The sequence below is a fragment of the Rhinoraja longicauda genome, chromosome 35 (assembly GCF_053455715.1).
Source record: "Rhinoraja longicauda isolate Sanriku21f chromosome 35, sRhiLon1.1, whole genome shotgun sequence".
Classification (NCBI taxonomy): domain Eukaryota; kingdom Metazoa; phylum Chordata; class Chondrichthyes; order Rajiformes; family Arhynchobatidae; genus Rhinoraja; species Rhinoraja longicauda.
In genome coordinates, this window is record NC_135987.1 from 18,094,019 (window position 1) to 18,115,061 (window position 21,043).

General features: G+C 44.4%; 1 protein-coding gene across 3 annotated transcripts in view; it reads right to left on the reverse strand.

The window, feature by feature from the left end:
• The window catches only part of LOC144609998 (calcium-activated potassium channel subunit alpha-1), a 594,620-nt gene that overhangs the window by 223,306 nt on the left and 350,271 nt on the right, over window positions 1-21,043 (reverse strand). For all 3 annotated transcript variants that reach the window (XM_078428430.1, XM_078428427.1, XM_078428428.1), the window contains exon 6: window positions 10,339-10,414. In XM_078428430.1, coding sequence (XP_078284556.1) covers window positions 10,339-10,414 — 76 coding nt within the window. The remainder of the gene's footprint in view (window positions 1-10,338; window positions 10,415-21,043) is intronic.

A 21,043-nucleotide genomic window follows, 5' to 3' on the forward strand; every position in this document is an offset into this window, starting at 1 on the left:
AGCTGAGGGGGAACGCTTCAGCATGTGGAGGGTCGGACAAGACTAGCTGGGTTCCCAGGACGGACAGACCGTCCTTGGGTGATGAACGGGTCCCATTTTTACAGAGGTCCTTAAGTTGATTTTGGCCATTGATTGGTAAATACACGACAATCTTTCATGACGGTGATCATATCTCCGCACTACTGTAACAAATGACATCTAAATCGCATAAGGTATCACAAAATGCTGGAGTAACTCAGCGGGTCAGGTAGCATCTCAGGAGAGAAGGAATGGGTGATGTTTCGGGTCGAGACCCTTCTTCTGACTGATGTCAGGGGAGGCATAAGAATGATAAGAAGGAAAGTGGAGAGAGAGAAGAAACCGGTTTCTCATTTATAGGAATGAATAAATGAAAATACATCAGACTTTCACATTTAATAAGAATATGGCAACTCGCTTGAACGTGTTGGTGTCTGTAAGTCGGGCATTTGTAACACACGATCGCCTTGTATTGTGGGCAAAAGAAATCCCTGTTAACATTTGGTAATTATGTTACTTTGAAAACTAAAAGATGTTATCTTGATTGGATCAATAGAAGGATGATCCCAACATCACAGGCATACATGGGCAACATAATGTGGAGTGATCTCCAGTCTGAAGGAGGGCCTCGACCCGAAACATCACCCATTCCTTCTCTCCAGAGATGCTGCCTGTCCCGCTGAGTTACTCCAGCTCTCTGTGTCTACCTTCGGTTTAAACCAGCATCTGCAGTTCCTTCCTACACATAATGTGGAGACTTCAATTCAACAGCAGTTGATAGAAATGCTTGGCGAGGTTTAGTGATCGTCATGAGGAAGTGTGACATGAGGGGTGTACAATGTGATGCACAAACAATATCTTACGCAGTCAGTGATTAAGGTGAAGAATCTAACCTACATAATCCATGGTATTTGGATGATGAACTGTATTACAAGGATTAAGTTGGCAAAACCTCTCCAGATTAACTTGTAGACAATCGAATGGAATATTACGGGCACATTTTTAATTACAGTGGATAATTCTTTTTAATTCCTGTTGCTAGGGAACGCGTGATGAAATCTTTTGGTCTTTTAAAAAAAAAATTCAGTCCAAACAACAAAACTATGTAATAATAAAGAGAGACAAACAGTGCTGGAGTAACTCAGCTGGTCAGGCTGCATCCCTGGAAAATATGAATAAATTATGTTTCGGGTCGGGACCTTTCTTCAGATTTGGTCCCAGGATTGATCCACAGCCTTTAGAGATACAGCGCGGAAACAGGCCATTCAGGCCCACCGGTTCCGCGCCGACCAGCGATCCCCGCGCATTAACACTATCCTACACCCACTAGGGACAATTTTTACATTTGTCAAGCCAATAAACCTACATACCTGCACGTCTTTGGAGTGTGGGAGGAAACCGAAGATCTCGGAGAAAACCCACGCAGGTCACGGGGAGAACGTACAAACTCCGTACAGACGGCGCCCGTAGTCGGGATGGTACCCAGATCTCCAGCACTGCATTCGCTGTAAGGCAGCGCCACCGTGCTGCCTGTTCGAACTCAACACTAATGGGAGGCAGGGATTCTGCACAGGGTCTCAAATGGATTCCAGAAAATCCTTTGCCCCGACATCTTGCGCAGTCAAAGAAGGGACAGGGACAGGGACAGTTTAAAAAATCTTCATCTTTCAACGTCACATTGCCTTAACTTTGGCATGAACTGTTGTTCCAGCCCTTTCTACTGCACAATAACACAGAGGTGTACTTCAAGTACAGGTTCAGAGCTCTTCCAATATCAACCACTGACCTGTGGCAATGATGAAGTACATACTTGGCACTGGCAGTGCCCCCATTACAATATTCCCATCATATACATGTAAGCTGGTGCAAAAGCTTGCAAATGCTAAAATGCATTGAACCAATTTTATTTGACTCTGAACACCAGTACCACCCGCTTCTCTTCATCGCACAATGGTTTAAGGTTATTTATACTGCTGGCTTTTTCAAGTTTACTGTGAATAAACACAACCATCCATCATCGGCAAGATCTGGTGGTTAGCGTTTAATCTCCCTCATGCTAAACAATCTCTGTAACACAAGGGTAATGCTATTGTCCCCTGATTTATTCCCTCGTGCTAACTCTGTTGCATGGTATTGATGGGGAGAGAAACCTATTCATTGTCTTCAGAGAAAATAATAGCTAAGTAAGCAGGAAATTTCTTTTAAAAAAAGCCCAGAATAGGTGCACTTTACGAAAAGGTTTCCAACAGTTCATTAGTGACAGAAAATTAAACAGTTCCACCTGAATGGTGATTAGATTTGAATAAAACCTCAGACAGACACTTTACCAATGAGCTTAATTAAATCATTGCTCAATATGCATGTGAACGTCAACTCCACACACGAACCAGTGGCGGCACGGTGGCGCAGTGGTAGAGTTGCTGCCTTACAGCGAATGCAGCGCCGGAGACTCAGGTTCGATCCTGACTACGGGTGCTGTCTGTATGGAGTTTGTACGTTCTCCCCGTGACCTGCGTGGGTTTTCTCCGAGATCTTCGGTTTCCTCCCACACTCCAAAGACATACAGGTATGTAGGTTAATTGGCTGGGCAAATGTAACAATTGTCCCTAGTGTGTGTAGGATAGTGTTAATGTTCGGGGATCGCTGGGCGGCACGGACCCGGTGGGCCGAAGGGCCTGTTTCCGCGCTGTATCTCTAAATTTAAAATCTAAAAATCTAAACCTGTAGATGCTGGAATCACGAGCTAAAAACAAACTGTTGGAGGAACTTCGCAGATGTAGTTTAGTTTAGTTACAGCGTGGAAACAGGCTATTTGGCCCACCGAGGCCGCAGCGACCAGCGATCCCCATACATTAAAACTACCCCACACACACTTGGGACAATTTTACATTTATACATTTATACCAAGCCAATTAACCTACAAACCTGTACATCTTTGGAGTGTGGGAGGAAAAGGAGGATCTCGGAGCAAACCCACGCAGGTCACGGGGAGAACGTACAAACTCCGTATGGTCAGGATCTCTGGCGCTGTAAGGCAGTAGCTCTACCACTACACCACCGTGCTGCCCTGACCAGGCCTATCCTCATCAGGAACCTGAGGGGCAACTTTGTTTACATAAAGGGTGGTAGGTATATGGAATGAGCTGTCAGAAGAGGTAGTTAAGGCAGGTACAATCACATTTCGACAGGTACATGGATAGGATAGGTTTAGAGGGATATGGGCTAAATGCAGGCAGGTGGGGCTAATGTAGACAGGGGATAATGTAGAAATGGGCTGGTAATGTTTCGAGTCAGGACCCTTCATAGAAACATAGAAACATAGAAAATAGGTGCAGGAGTAGGCCATTCGGCCCTTCGAGCCTGCACCACCATTCAATATGATCATGGCTGATCATCCAGCTCAGTAGCCTGTACCTGCCTTCTCTCCATTCCCCCGGATCCCTTTAGCAAAAAGGGCCACATCTAACTCCCTCTTAAATATAGCCAATGAACTGGCCTCAACTACCTTCTGTGGCAGAGAATTCCACAGACTCACCACTCTCTGTGTGAAGAAATGTTTTCTCATCTCAGTCCTAAAAGAGTCCCCCCTTATCCTTAAGCTGTGACCCCTGGTTCTGGACTCCCCCAACATCGGGAACAATCTTCCCGCATCTAGCCTCTCCAACCCCTTAAGAATTTTATATGTTTCTATAAGATCCCCCCTCAATCTTCTAAATTCCAGCGAGTACAAGCCCAGTCTATCCAGTCTTTCCTCATATGAAAGTCCCGCCATCCCAGGGATCAACCTGGTGAACCTTCTCTGTACTCCCTCTAAGGCAAGAACGTCTTTCCTCAGGTTAGGAGACCAAAACTGCACACAATACTCCAGGTGCGGTCTCACCAAGGCCCTGTACAACTGCAGCAGAACCTCCCTGCTCCTAAACTCAAATCCTCTTGCTATGAATGCCAACATACCATTCGCTTTCTTCACTGCCTGCTGCACCTGCATGCTTGCTTTCAATGACTGGTGCACCATGACACCCAGGTCACGTTGCATCTCCCCTTCTCCCAATCGGTCACCATTCAGGTAATACTCTGGTAATACTCTGCTTTCCTGGGTCTGTCTCGAAGAAGGGTCCATCCCCAAACATCATCGGTAAATTTCCCTCCACAGATGCTGCCTGACATGTTGGGTTCCTCCAACAATATGTTTGAATGTGGGACTAAGATGAGAAGAAATATCTTTTAGACAGGGGGTTTGTAAGTCTTTAGAAAACTCTACCATAGAGAATGCAGTGGCTCTAAACTGCTCTTTGAAACAACTCAGTTCTAGTAATTTTGTCTGGTCTATATTCTGTTAGTACGAGCGGGGAGGGTAACATAAGGTAACTACAGTAGGTCTGCATTCAGTGTAATTGCAGAAACCTCAGGTGGTATTTACCACTTGAATGTAGACAGCAAGTTCAATTAGCAGTGTAGCTAAATAATCTGGTAACATCATTTGTGGAGAACTCTTGGTGATGGGCAATAAATCCCAACATCCATTAATGAATGAATAAAAGCAACTTTAGATACAGTAATATAGAAAGAGAAAATGAGAGAAAAGGTACCTCTGTCTAAAGACCTGATGTTATAAAGACCAGAGGATAATAATTTCAGATTTTGGGTAAGAGATTTTGTCTCAGAAGACTATCGGAACACAGCTACCAGCCTTGGAGGGCATCTGCAACACACGATGCCTCAGAAAAGCCACCAGCATCCACAAAGACTCCTCACACCCCTGCAACAGTCTGTTCGAACTTCTACTACCGGGGGGCAGACGATACAAGGCCTTCTACGCCCGCACCTCCAGACTCAGGAACAGCTTCATCCCCCAGGGCCATAGCTGCTATGAACCGGTCCTGCTGAGCCGAATGGTCACATCGCACAGTGATCCGGCACAGATCTACTTGCACTTTATTCTGTTTTAAAACTGTTACAATTTGTTTCATTGGGTTGTTTAAATTAATACTGATTAGCTAATTGATTTATTGCATCATATGGGAGGTGCATTCCCAATCTCGTTGTACCCCTGCACAATGATAATAAAGATATATTGTATTGTATTTCATTGAATTGAAATACATGTGGGTAAGAGTGCCAGATAAGGAGAACCTATGTTTTTATGCAGTGAATTATTTTTCTTTTCTCTTTTTTTTTGTACAGTCTTTCAATTAGAAATTTGATACGCAATTTATCTATGATTTGTTTGTGCATGTTTGTCTGACTATACAGTATGTGCCAGTGACGCTGCCCCAAGCAAGATTTTTGTGTGTACTGATACCTCATCAGACACATGCAGATGACAATAAACTTGACTTGTGCAGGAAGGAACTGCAGATGCTGGTTTACACCGAAGATAGACACAAAAAAAGCTGGACTAACTCAGCGGGTCAGGCAGCACCTCTGGAGAGAAGGAAGTGGGTGATGTTTCGGGTCGAGATCCTTCTTGAGTAACTGTAGCTCATTGACTATGAAGGTGGTGGAAGTGAATGGGATCAATGATTTCAAAAGGAAATTGATTGGCATGGGGGAACGAAGGAATGGAGGAGGAGGAGGGTTGAACTGAAGAGGTTACTCAGGCAGACAGTCAGCATGGCTGCAATGGGGTGAATGGCTTTCTGTTATGCTCAAATGGCTCTATGGAAACATTAATAGAACATGGCTGGATGTTCAGTTCTAAATGTAAACAGGTTATCTCCTTCACCACTGTTTCTGGTCTCTGACGGACTTACTCAGTTTCCAACACTTTCATATTTAACAATGATCACAAATTCTGTTATATCCTTACGCATGTCTCAGCCCGAAACGCCACCCATTCCTTCTCTCCTGAGATGCTGCCTGACCTGCTGAGTTACTCCAGCATTTTGTGAATAAATACCTTCGATTTGCACCAGCATCTGCAGTTATTTTCCTACACTATGCTAGATAAATGCTTCCTTCTATTCCTTGATGTGCAACGATCCCAGCTGGACCAAGAAGCCATCATCACAGGAGCAGACCATTGGCGGTCACGGTGGCGCAGCGGTAGAGTTGCTGCCTTACAGCGCTTGCAGCACCGGAGACCCGGGTTCAATCCTGACTATGGGTGCTATCTGTACGTAGTTTGTACGTTCTCCCCGTGACCTATGTAGGTTTTCTCCGAGATCTTCGGTTTCCTCCCACACTCCAAAGAAGTACTGGTTTGTCGGTTAATTGGCTTGGTAAATGTAAAAAGAAAATTGTCCCCAGTGTGTGTAGGATAGTGTTAATGTGCAGGGCTCACTGGTCAGCCCAGACCCGGTGGACCGAAGCGGCTGTTTCCATGCTATATCTTTTAAAAACAAAAAATCAGTTCCCGAAAGAAGATAAAGAACCTGATGCATGTTTCTAACAATCAGGACGTTTCATGTTTTACTGGGACCAGCGTTATTTTAAGTTCTAGACTTTTTAAATTGCTTGAATTTCAATTCCCTGGCTGCCACGGTGAGATTGACCCATGTCTCTGAGTCAATGGTCCAGAACTGGCCACTGGTCCAGGGACTCAGTCACTCCGGTATTAACCAATGCACCGCTACAGCCGAGTACACATAGACATCAGGCAATGGAAGGATAAATCAGTGAATCTAATCACAGCGATTGCCTTGAGATGATGTGAGACGCACAAGCTAAAGGTGTGAATAATTCCATGGAGGCCTCTCCACTCTGTCTACATGGACAGGCATTATTGGCAGGAGCACTCAGCCTGATGGGGCCAATGGTGTGAACATTGAGTTTTCCAGTTGCAGGTAACCCACTCTCCCTGCCTCCCTTTCCCATCCCACCAGTCCACCCAGGTTCACTCCGCCTTTGTTCACCTCTTCTATTCCAAACTCCTCATTACCAAGACTCATTACCCTTCCTCACCTGTTTCTATCACCCCCCCCCCCCCCCTTCGTCTGGTTCCATCAGGTCTTCCAGCCTCTACCCTTCCCACACCTAGCTCCGTTTGCTCATCATCTATTTCTATCCAACACCCACCTCCCTCCATCTCATGGATTTGTACAGGATATCTATCCTTTGCATTCTACGTCGTGATGCAATGTCTTGACCTGAAACATTGACCATCCTCTGCCTCCACACCCGCTGCCTGACCGAGTTCTTCCAGCAGTTTGCTTTAGCCTGATTAATGCTGTTTGGTTACTGAGGGGTGTTGGCCAAGGGACTTTGTAATTCTGTGTCACTTTCAATGGGATAAACTTTGATTCTATTCTTCACAAACCTTCACCTAATGGCTAAGAACTGGTAGAGAAGGCCTACACATAAAATAGTTACTTGAACTGACATTGTAAGATAGCAACCTTCCCGTGAAGTCTTTCCTGGATGCATCAAGTCGGGGGGCTACTATATTTGCTCTCCGCGGCACGGTGGTGCAGCGGGTGCACTGGGCGGCACGGTGGCGCAGCGGTAGAGTTGCTGCCTTACAGCAAATGCAGCGCCGGAGACCCAGGTTCGATCCTGATTACGGGCACCGTCTGTACGGAGTTTGTACGTTCTCCCCGTGACCTGCGTGGGTTTTCTCCGAGATCTTCGGTTTCCTCCCACACTCCAAAGACGTACAGGTATGTAGGTTAATTGGCTGGATAATTTGACTATGTCAAAATTGTCCCTAGTGGGTGTAGGATAGTGTTAATGTGCGAGGATCGCTGGGCGGTGCGGACCCGGTGGGCCGAAGGGCCTGTTTCCGCGCTGTATCTCTAAATCTAAAAAAAATCCAACCTGCACACATCTATAGTGGAGACATCATGCGCTGCCAGCCTCTCCCTCTCTCTGTCTCTGTCTGTCTCTGTCTGTCTTTGTCTGTCTGTCTGTCTGTCTGTCTGTCTGTCTGTCTGTCTGTCTGTCTGTCTGTCTGTCTGTCTGTCTGTCTGTCTCTCTCTCTCTCTCTCTCTCTCTCTCTCTCTCTCTCTCTCTCTCTCTCTCTCTCTCTCTGTCTCTCTCTGTCTCTGTGTCTCTCTGTCTCTGTCTCCCTCTCTCTGTCTCTGTCTCTGTCTCTGACTCTGTCTCTCTCTCCCTCTCTCTCTCTCTCTCTCTCTCTCTCTCTCTGTCTCTCTGTCTCTCTGTCTCTCTCTCTCTCTCATTTGTTTCCCCCTCCAAAGGAAAGAGCTGCTTCTCTTCCCCTGGTCGAATCTGGCAACATTAATGAGAAAGGGATTAGTGCTTTAATCCACAATCCCTCTTCAATCCATGTGCAGCATTGCGACTTCTTTCATAAACCATTTAACTGGATTATCACAATCCAGCTCAGCTCTCAGTGAAATCACAAACCTTTCACCCAAACTGCTTGTTGTTTAAAATATCCTACATTATTTATACTCAAAGCCTGATGAATGGAAAAAAAAATAAGCCCTTCTGTTGTGCAGCTGGGTCATTTGGTAAAGGCAGCTGAAATCATGAATGATGCTGGGTAAGTCTCAATGGCTGAAAGCAATCGGGACTCATTGAGGATTTAATTCAGGGTTTAGGAGTGAGAGGGATTCAGAGAGGAATTTATGGGGCTGGAATCATCATACCACAACCAGAGAGCAATGCTGAACTATTATCTACCTCTTTGATGACCCTCGGATATCATTGGTCGGACTTTGCCTTGCACTAAACGCCATTCATGAGAGTCTGAAGAAGGGTCTCGACCTGAAACATCACCCGTTCCTTCTCTCCAGAGATGCTGCCTGTCCCGCTGAGTTACTCCAGCTTTTTGTGTCTACCTTCGGTTTAAACCAGCATCTGCAGCTCCTTCCTGCACATTCCTTTATCATGTATCTATACACTGTAAACGGATCGATTGTAATCAAGTATTGTGTTTCTGCTAACTGGTTAGCATGCAACAAAAAGCTTTTCTCAGTACCTCGGTACACGTGACAATAAACTGAGCTGAGGAGTAGGGATCCCACTCTGGCTGCAGAGTTAAGGCAGTGGGGACACAATCCCAGAACATTTAGCACTGACATAAGGAGAGAATGTGAATGGTCTGGACCAGGGGCTTGAGATGTACAGCTGCTGATTACATTCAACAAGAGAGACCAGGAGCTGTGAATTTACATTGGACTGTCCTTCACGCAACACGGTAAATCTGTAGGATGATGCTGGAGCTAGATAGACCAGAACAGCAAGGAAGGTGTGGGGTTAGAGGACAGTCTGAAAAAGGGTCTCAACCTGAAACATCACCCACTCCTTCTATCCAGAGATGCTGCCTGTCCCGCTGAGTTTCTCCAGCATTTTGTGTCTATCTTTGGGAGAGACGATGTCCGTTTCTGTCCAGTTCATCCCTGATAGTCCACACATTATTTGACCAACTAAAGGGCAGTCCTGATCTACCATCTCCCTCACTGGAGACCCTCAGACAATCTTTATCCAATCTTTACTAGACTTTATCTTGCACATAATGTTATTCTTTTCATCCTGTACCTGTACACTGTGGACAGTTTGATTGCAATCATGCACAGTCTTTCTGCTGACTGGATCACACGTTAGTCTGTACGGAGTTTGTACGTTCTCACCGTGACCTGCGTGGGTTTTCTCCGAGATCTTCGGTTTCCTCCCACACTCCAAAGACGTACAGGTATGTAGTTTAATTGAATGGGTAGGATAGTGTTAGTGTGCGGGGATCGCTGGGCGGTGCGGACCCGGTGGGCCGAAGGGCCTGTTTCCACACTGTATCTCTAAAAAAAATCTAAAATGCTGGAGTAACTCAGCGGGACAGGCAACATCTCTGGAGAGAAGGAATGGGCGACGTTTTGGATCAAGACCCTTCTTCAGACTACTGAATAAATGTTTCTATCTAAAGCAATGAGTCAAGGTTTATGAATTCTGCAGTTCCAGCCTGATTCGAAAAATTGAATCTACTTACAAACAGACTTGACATAAATAAATACCTCTTCATTGATGTTAGAGAAAACTCAGCAAAATTCTGTTTTTGAAACATGATCAATATTTATCTTATATTACCCTGGTGCTTTTTTGTGATGGTACACGTCATTATTTCATTTTTCAGCCAGGTGATACAGAGCTTTATTATTTTTATTTATCATGCATGCCGGCATCTTTGTGTCTGCACTGTATTACCCTGAGTGTTTGAACGTTGTCACGCATGCAAAACTGTGTGAAACAGATCTACACAAATGTGGAACTGCAGATGTTGGTTTACAAAAAAAGATGGTGCTGGAGTAACTCTAGGTCATGTAGTTAGTGATACTGTCTGACCTGCTGAGTTACTCCAGCATTTTTGTGTCTAAAACAGACCTGTTTTTTTAATTAGATGACAGAATGATAATTTGTATCTCTTACCTTGTTTTTAGGATATTTAGAAACTGTAAAATTTCGGAGAACTGTATCAATCTGAGCGCTCTTAAAAATCGTAAACCTGTGAAAGGAAAAATGGACATTGTCAGCCAATCCCCTCAACTTGGTACATTTAACAACTTGTAACACTCAGACCACATCTAACTACAGGGTTGGGCAGTGAATTACAATCATTAAACGGTCGGAAAAAGGCTAACTTTGCTGGGGGAGACACACAATCCAACAGACACACTTTGCTCAATAAACTCTCGAGACCTTAATTAAGTAAAAGATGCCTTCTGACAAGATATTTTAATTAAGTAAAAGATGCAACCTGACAATGTATTTTCAGGAAACATCCAGGTTGTAAGCATTTGATTTGAGTGTTAATCTACATAACCAAGACGTACACTTAAAGGTGCCATTGCAGGCAAGGAGCTCAGCTTGGGTAGAAAATACCATTGACACAGCATGCTGTTTGAATATCTTAATTCAATAGCAATGAAAACAGTAAAATACAACTAAGCCCAGTGTGGAATTCCCAGTAATCATTCCTTGCTGAGGCTAAATGACTCAAAGATTTACAATGGCCCTGTGTGGTAACTCAGATAGTCACCAGCCTAACACTAAACACCATCCAAATTATTCCTACAATTCCATTGCATCAAGTCCTGGTGAAACTCCTCTTAGTCAAGTCAAGTTTATTTGTCACATACACATACACGATGTGCAGTGAAATGAAAGTGGCAATGCCTGCGGATTGTGCACATTTTTTTTACAATTACAGCATATAAATTAAAATTAATACAGAAAAGAAAATTTAGTTAACTTAATTGTTAACTGTATGTTTGTGTTGACATTTGTGAGCGGAGCACCAAGGCACATTCCTTGTATATGCACATACTTGGCCAATAAACTTATTCATTCATTCATTCATTCATTCATTCATTCATTCATTCATTCATATTTATTCCTACAGATCTGAAAGGATAAGAAACAGAGACAAAAATGTCAGGAAACCGCATGCACAGTTCAAGGTGATCTATAATCACAGTTTGAATTTTTTTGAACCTTTATGGAAAAGAGCAGCAAAAACATAAACCAGGGCCTACTTGAGAATATTGGTGGGAAGGAACTGCAGGTGCTGGTTTAATCCGAAGATAGACACAAAGATCTGGAGTAACAGCGGGTCAGGCAGCATCTCTGGAGGGAAGGAATGGGTGACGTTTTGGGTCGGGTCTGAAGAAGGGTCTCGAGCTGAAACGTCACCCATTTCTTCTTTCCAAAGATGCTGCCTGTCCCGCTGAGTTACTCCAGCTTTTTGTGTCTATCTTGAGAATATTGGTGTTTATTAATTTTTTAACAATAAAACTTCATGCCAGCTTTAAGTGTTAACCATCTAGTTTTCACTATAATTTTACTCATTTCACATGAAGAATTATCACTGAACCAATCCCATTCCTCGTGGAATTCGCTGGTGACAGTGTGATTGTGTGGCTTAGTAGGCAGAGGTAAATCCTCATATAACATATAACATATAACATATAACAACTACAGCATGGAAACAGGCCTGTCCGGCCCTACCAGTCCACGCCGACCATTCTCCCTGACCTAGTCTCATCTACCTGCACTCAGACCATAACCCTCCAATCCCCTCCTATCCATATACCTATCCAATTTACTCTTAAATAATAAAATCGAGCCAGCCTCCACCACTTCCACCGGAAGCCCATTCCATACAGCCACAACCCTCTGAGTAAAGAAGTTCCCCCTCATGTTACCCCTAAACCTTTGTCCCTCAATTCTGAAGCTATGTCCCCTTGTTGGAATCTTCCCCACTCTCAAAGGGAAAAGCCTACCCACGTCAACTCTGTCCGTCCCTCTCAAAATTTTAAAAACCTCTATCAAGTCCCCCCTCAACCTTCTACGCTCCAAAGAATAAAGACCCAACCTGTTCAACCTCTCTCTGTAGCCTAAGTGCTGAAACCCAGGCAACATTCTAGTAAATCTCCTCTGTACCCTCTCCATTTTGTCGACATCCTTCCTATAATTTGGCGACCAGAACTGCACACCATACTCCAGATTCGGCCTCACCAATGCCCTGTACAATTTCAACATTACATCCCAACTTCTATACTCGATGCTCTGATTTATAAAGGCAAGCATACCAAACGCCTTCTTCACCACCCTATCCACATGAGATTCCACCTTCAGGGAACAATGCACAGTTATTCCCAGATCCCTCTGTTCCACTGCATTCCTCAATTCCCTACCATTTACCCTGTACGTCCTATTTTGATTTGTCCTACCAAAATGCAGCACCTCACACTTATCAGCATTAAACTCCATCTGCCATCTTTCAGCCCACCCTTCCAAAAGGCCCAAGTCTCTCTGTAGACTTTGAAAATCTACCTCACTATCAACTACTCCACCTATCTTAGTATCATCTGCATATTTACTAATCCAATTTGCCACACCATCATCCAGATCATTAATGTAAATGACAAACAACAGTGGACCCAACACAGATCCTTGGGGCACTCCACTAGACACTGGCCTCCAACCTGACATACAATTGTCAACCATTACCCTCTGGTATCTCCCATTCAGCCATTGTTGAATCCATCTTGCAACCTCACTATTAATACCCAACGATTTAACCTTCTTAATCAACCTTCCATGTGGAACCTTGTCAAATGCCTTACTGAAGTCCATATAGACAACATCCACAGCCTTGCCCTTATCAATTTCCCTGGTAACCTCTTCAAAAAATTCAAGAAGATTATTCAAACATGACCTTCCAGGCACAAATCCATGTTGACTGTTTCTAATCAGGCCTTGATTATCCAAATAATTATATATATTGTCCCTAAGTATCTTTTCCATTAATTTTCCCACCACAGACGTCAAACTAATAGGTCTATAATTGCTAGGTTTACTTTTAGAACCTTTTTTAAACAAAGGCACAACATGCGCAATGCACCAATCTTCCGGCACCATCCCTGTTTCTAATGACGTTTGAAATATTTCCGTCATAGCCCCTGCTATTTCTGCACTAACTTCCCTCAATGTCCTAGGGAATATCCTATCAGGACCTGGAGACTTATCCACTTTTATATTCTTCAAAAGTGTCCGTACCTCCTCTTCTTTAATCCTCCTAATTTCCATCACTACTCTACTTGTTTCGCTTACCTCACATAATTCAATATCCTTCTCCTCGGTAAATACCGAAGAAAAGAAATTGTTTAATATCTCCCCCATTTCTTCCGGCTCAGCACATAGCTGACCACTCTGACTCTCTAATGGACCAATTTTATCCCTCACTATCCTTTTGCTATTGACATATCTGTAGAACCCCTTGGGGTTTACTTTTACATTACTTGCCAAAGCAGCCTCATATGCTAAGGTGGCTTTGAATATGTCTGTGTTGTGATTATTGTTGGCTTATTGTGGAATTTGTAGACAATGAAATGAAACAAAAGCCATTTAGAACTGAGATGAGGAAAAAACTTTTCAGTCAGAGAATTGTGAATCTGTGGAATTCTCTGCCTCAGAAGGCAGTGGAGGCCAATTCTCTGAATGCATTCAAGAGAGAGCTAGATAGAGCTCTTAAGGATAGCGGAGTCAGGGGGTATGGGGAGAAGGCAGGAACGGGGTACTGAGAATGATCAGCCATGATCACATTGAATGGCGGTGCTGGCTCGAAGGGCCGAATGGCCTCCTCCTGCACCTATTGTCTATTGTCTATTGTAAAACATGGTCAAGCAGGTGCACAGCAAAAGAAAGTGCTGAAGGAAAACAGTTTTCTCTTCTCTCAGTACCTCTCTCAGTACCTCTCTCAGTACCTCTCTCAGTACCTCTCTCAGTATCTCTCTCAGTACCTCTCTCAGTATCTCTCTCAGTACCTCTCTCAGTACCTCTCTCAGTACCTGTCTCAGTACAGACGGGCGGCCATGAGTTTCCAGTGTCCACAGCCATCTCCACCTGAACATGATGTCTATTGTATTGGCGTTGATGCAAGCAAGAAGCTGCCAAATGTAATCACATCACTTTGAGAGTCCCACACTAATAATGGAGGAACTGCAAGGACCACAGCTTCTGTGGTTAACTGCAAAATCCACCTTCATCCCCAAGAAGATAGATACAAAATGCTGGATTAACTCAGCGGGTCGGGCAGCATCTCTGGAGAGAAGGAATGGGTGACGTTTCGGGTCGAGACCCTTCTTCACCCTGACCTGCTAAGTTACTCCAGCATTTTGTGTCCACCTTCGATTTAAACCAGCATTTGCAGGTTTTTTTCCTATTCATCCCCGAGAAAGTGCTCATACACAAATTATTCTCCATCAAGTAGATTCATCAAATGAGAACATGCCAGGTGTAACATTAGAACAAAACAAACTGAGACTCAAAGAAAACAGAATATGCGAGAAATGTTCTTGCCAAAAGATCATCGACCTAAAATATTGACTGTTTCTCTCTCCACAGATGTTTGCTGAGCTGCTGAGTGTTTACAGCAAAAGGAAACATAGTGCTGGAGTAACTCAGCAGGTCAGGCAGCATCTCTGGAGAACTTGGGTAGGTGATGTTTCGAGTCAGGACCCTCTTCAATATTTGCAGTAACTGTTCTACCTGTTGTTCCAGTGTATAGATTCATTGTACTCTTGTGCAGTACGACTTGACTCGATGGCATACAAAGAATTTCACTATATTTTGGTACACGTGACGATAATAAACCAATACAATTATCAATACCAATGTCTGGTTTCCATATTGTGGAACATTGAAATCTTTGGAAGACTTGGGTACTTTGGAATTCCAATACCTTTGCAATCTTTTGATACTGTGAATACATTTGGATATGACTATCCAAAGATATTTGGATGGGTATGTGGATAAGAAAAATTGAGAAGGATATGGGCAGGTGGGACTAGCATGGGGTTTCTATGGCCATGTTGGGCCGAAGGGCCTGTTTATGTTGTGTAACTCTCTGACTATTCTACCCTACTGTAGTTTTGCTTTTTTAGAATAGTTTCTCGACCTACCGAGTAACTTTCAATAAACCTTGCCCATTTGTCCCAGATTAGTTTTTCTTGCAGCCATTTTGAAATTGAACTCTTAGGCTCACATCGCTTGCTTCTAAAATGTAACACCCACACTACCGTGTCAATTGTCAATTGTCAACCATGCTTCATTTGATAGAATCCTAATCGCGAGTCATCAAAAGTTCACCTTTAAAGGCAGTTGCGGGAAAGTGAAAGGAGAGGAATTTGAAGGAGCACACGTTAATGAGGAGTTGGATGCAATTGGAGGCTCACGAGTTGCAACTTACAGTAACTGAACCCTGTATCTAATTAGAAAGGCTGCTAACTAAATAAATGAGAGAGAAGCGAGTTCATTTCAGAAGGTTCCTCAAGGGACAATTCTAAGAGTTTTTGTTGATTGTGTTAAGACAGGGCAGGTTGAGAAGGCCAATTACATTTATCCGCTGCTTCCACAGTTCTTGAAAGGGTTAAATACCTCCACAGCACGGTGCCCACAGACATCAGTAATATAATCAATTCTGCCCTAATTGCTTTCAGAAAACAGAGGTGAAAACTAAACAGGTAGGGAAAACCTCTCAATCTCCATCTCTCTGAAGCTGAATGCTGGTCGATCACAAAAACACTAAATCCCTTAATTCATGTTTTGCAAGAATAGGCCAGGTAATTCATTGTTTTGTTCCGAAGACAGGAAGGGCGGACAATGTGGCCAAGGATAATCACATAAGACAATGTCAAGCCTGCTGATTAAACTCGAGCAGAGTACAGGAACCATTACCTCTCAAGGATGGCTTGCAACAATAGAGAGGTATGTGATCAAAAAGAACAAAAGTGTATGTGATCTCTCACTTTCCACATCATGAGGATGTGAAAGGGGAGCCACAAAAAAAAACCACAGAAAGGGACCAAGAGAATTTAAAAAACTAATAGTTGCAACAATGGTTAGACCTCTGTGCAGCACGACAGATTGCAGGATTTTTGATAAGCTTGTTCAATGTTAGCACATTGGAGCATTGCGTGGAGGCTTTATCATATCATATCATATCATATATATACAGCCGGAAACAGGCCTTTTCGGCTCTCCAAGTCCGTGCCGCCCAGCGATCCCCGTACATTAACACTATCCTACACCCATTAGGGACAATTTTTACATTTACCCAGCCAATTAACCTACATACCTGTACGTCTTTGGAGTTGGAAGGGGTGTAGTAGAGGTTTACCCAAGTGGTGCCTGGCATAGGGGGCATTAACTACAGAGAGTGGTTGGATGGACCATAGAAGTTTATGGATTATGAAAGACATGGATCGGGTAGACAGCCAGAACCTTTGATGAAGGATGGAAAAATCAAATACTAGAGGGCATTGCTTTAAGGTGAGAGGGGCAAAGTTGAAAGGAGATGTGCAGGGTGACTTTTTTTACATGCGGGTGGTGAGTGCCTGGAATGCACTTGCCAAGGCATTTGATAGTGGCATTTGAGAGTTTTGGATAGGCATATGCATGGGCTGGGAGCAGAAGGCAAATAAGAGATAGCATTATGTTTAGCACTGACAATGTGGGCCAAAGGGCCTTTTCTTGTGCTGTAATGTTCTATGCGATCATGGCAACTAATGTTGAGAATTTGGTAAAATGTGGTAGTAGAAACATTTTGGAATTAAACTTTTTTTTTTTAAAGGACTTTTAAATCCAGTGGTTTGACGACAGAGAGAAATGTCGAACAAATAACTGCTATAAACAGGGGGCAGCATGTGGGCAATACAGAGGGCATTAACCAGTCGAACACCAAGTCTCTTGGAAAAAAGACAAGTTGCAAACTACAAAATTATTTGTTGCCCCAATATTCAATGTTTTGAATTTTTACAGATATATGAATACAGGAATCAAATACCGAGCAGAGTATTCAGAGTCTCGGGGTCATTCACAGAAGCTCGATCAAAGAGAATGGGAGAGAAGAGAGACGCCATAATTCCAGTAATATTTTAATGTCAGAAACCTGAGACTGCTCACATCCAGACACAAACTTTGGCCACACAGAGTTGGCTGCAGTTTTAACCCTTTATCAAACAAATGCTTCACTATCGTCCTATATCATTACTGACATATGAGGCAAGTCCTGGATGTAATTGCACAAATGAGGCACTGGACAAATCTGGTCACTTTGGGGTGAATCATGAGGCGGCTCTGGTGAAATTGTGTCAGCTTCTGAAGAGCTGGAGCCAGATCTTTAGAAGATAGACACAAAGTGCTGGAGTAACTCAGCGGGTCAGGCAGCATCTCTGGGGAAAAAGAACAGGTGACATTTCGGGTCGGAACCCTTCCTCAGACTTTAGAAATTAAGTAAAAAAACAAAAGAGAGAATACGATTAATGACAACCAAATGAACACAACTGTACGGCTCAGGGTGGGTCTGATTTCCGGGGGGGTTCTGATTTCAAGGAGGGTCTAATTTCAGGGTGGGTCTGATTTCAGATTGGGTCTGATTTCAGATTGGGTCTGATTTCAGGCTGTGCATCTGATTTCAGGCTGGGTCTGATTTCAGGGTGGGTCTAATTTTAGGGTGGGTCTGATTTCAGGCTGGGTCTGATTTCAGGGTGGGTCTGATTTCAGAGTGGGACTGATTTCAGAGTGGGTCTGATTTCAGATTGGGTCTGATTTCAGGGTGTGCACCTGATTTCAGGCTGGGTCTGATTTCAGGGTGGGTCTGATTTCAGGGTGGGTCTGATTTCAGGCTGGGTCTGATTTCGGGGTGGGTGGGTGTTTGAGGGAGGGAAGGGGAGAGGGACGGGCCAGGTACTCCAGACTGAAGTGAGCTTACCCCAGTAGAACACAACCTGGTAGCAAGAAGCCAGAGAGCTCTCTGGTTCTTCCTTGTCGGTGTGATGACCGTGGCTGGCTCGGATGCGATACCCATTCTGGAAGAGGTCTCCCAGGGACTTCTTACGACGCCTGGTGCTCCCCACAGCCTCGCTGCGAGCGGAACCATTCGGGGCACGGTAGACTAAGATCTTGCTTGGAATCATGGTTTCCCAAGTTGGCCTCAACGAGAGGTGGCTTATCTCATCCCTGGTCTTCTTGCAAATCCCTCCACGTTTCAAAGCAAGCCCATTTATTGCTGCCAAGTCCCTTTACAGTTTTGATTCAATGTTCTCCTCCAGTGACCACCTCAAGGCTCCCAACCTCATTGCATCTCAGCAGCAAAGCAGTTCTTGTGAAGAAGGAAAGACTTGGCTTTTCTGTAGCATCTTTCACAGCCTGTGCACATCTCAAAGTGCTTGGCAGCCAGTGACGCGATCTTGAAGTGCGACTGTTATATGGAGATAGATCCTGTGTTTCCGATCATGAGACGAGCACCAAATCTGCCCACTGCACTGAGGGGCCGGCTGCCAAACTGTCGACCAGGACACGCGATGGTGGTGAATGATCAGAAGCGTTTGATGCAGTGACCTCCCACCCACAGCTTAATCCACGGTGGAGCAAAGCCTCACGCAGCACTTTCTATCAGGATATTACGACGTAAGCTTCTTTGTTACTCGCCTGGGAGAATCAGCCTTTGGCTGCCAAGAGCAGGCTCACTGTCTGTGGAGCCAGTTATTGCCATGGCCCGCGTGCAAGCTATTGCCATGGCCCGCGTGCGGAGTTTACTCCTTGCTACCTTGCTCTATTCACAGGTTCTGTCTGGTCCTGTTACCAGCAGACAGACCCCTACGATCAACCAAGGCACCAAACCCCCCCCCCCCCACCACCCCCCTTCCTCCTACACAGGCTAACTCGTGCCATCGTCCATCCCCTCTGGGATTTAGCAGAGCCAAAATGAAAAAAATATATAATCCTAACTTAATCACAAGTCCACAGCACTGATGTTGTGCTCCACTTTCTTTGGAAATTGACTGAAGGTTTGTGATAGAATAGACAATAGACAATAGGTGCAGGAGTATAAGAAAATAACTGCACATGCTGGTACAAATCGAAGGTATTTAATCACCAAATGCTGGAGTAACTCAGCAGGTCAGGCAGCATCTCAGGAGAGAAGGAATGGGCGACGTTTCGGGTCGAGACCCTTCTTCAGACTGAAGAAGGGTCTCGACCCGAAACGTCGCCCATTCCTTCTCTCTTGAGATGCTGCCTGACCTGCTGAGTTACTCCAGCATTTTGTGAATAGGTGCAGGAGTAGGCCATTCGGCCCTTCGAGCCAGCACCGCCATTCAATGTGATCATGGCTGATCATTCTCAATCAGTACCCCGTTCCTGCCTTCTCCCCATACCCCCTGACTCCGCTATCCTTAAGTGCTCTATCTAGCTCTCTCTTGAATGCATTCAGAGAATTGGCCTCCACTGCCTTCTGAGGCAGAGAATTCCACAGATTGTAGATAATGAATGCCTTTTTCAAGCAAAGTCTTGCAAACAGTTGTCAAATTTAACTTAGAGAGTGGCATCGCTCTTGAGCAATACACAATTTGTGTATTAAACATCAATGAGCTCAATAGGATCTTGAAGAAAATATAACGATAAAGCAAAATGATTGCTTGGAAAACCACTCAGCTTTCTCCACACAGTTATACAGATTATTGTTTTATGGAAGGCAATTAACGAGAAAGTCAGTGATAACACTCTGCCAAATCAAAGCAACTAGTAAACAGACAAGAGGAAATGCTGCCATGAGGGAAGAAAGTTGATGTGAATTGTAAGTGAAAAGATATCAGTCATATCATCATATCATATCATATATATACAGCCGGAAACAGGCCTTTTCGGCCCTCCAAGTCTGTGCCGCCCAGCGATCCCCGTACATTAACACTATCCTACACCCACTAGGGACAATTTTTACATTTACCCAGCCAATTAACCTACATACCTGTACGTCTTTGGAGTGTGGGAGGAAACCGAAGATCTCGGAGAAAACCCACGCAGGTCACGGGGAGAACGTACAAACTCCTTACAGTGCAGCACCCGTAGTCAGGATCGAACCTGTGTCTCCGGCGCTGCATTCGCTGTAAAGCAGCAACTCTACCGCTGCGCTACCGTGAAAATAACTGCACATGCTGGTACATATATTTAGGTAGAGGACTCAATATTAGTCACTTGTATGAAGAAGCTGCAATCGTAGAATTGAGACAATAGAGAACAGGCAATAGACAATAGGTGCAGGAGTAGGCCATTCGGCCCTTCGAGCCAGCACCGCCATTAATGTGATCATGACTGATCATTCACGATCAGTACCCCGTTCCTGCCCTCTCATCATACCCCCTGACTCTGCTATCATTAAGAGCTCTCTCTTGAAAGCATCCAGAGAATTGGCCACTGCCTTATGAGGCAGAGAATTCCACAGATTTACAACTCTCTGAGTGCCTCATCTCTGTTCTAAATGGCCTACCCCTTATTCTTAAACTGTGGCCCCTGGTTCTGGACCCCCCCAACATCGGGAACATGTTTCCTGCCTCCAGCGCTTTAGCCCACGAAGACCATGCCAACCCTGATACCAAGTCAAACTAATCTCCTCTGCCTGCACATGATCAATATCCCTCTTAAATGCCCCCATCATATCTGCATCCACCATCACCCCTGGCAGCATGTTCCTGGTGCCTATTGCTGTCTGTGTAAAAAAAAACACTTGCCCCAAAAATCTTTTTAAACTTTGCCCCTCTCACCTCATACCCATGCTCTCTCTCCAGTCTTT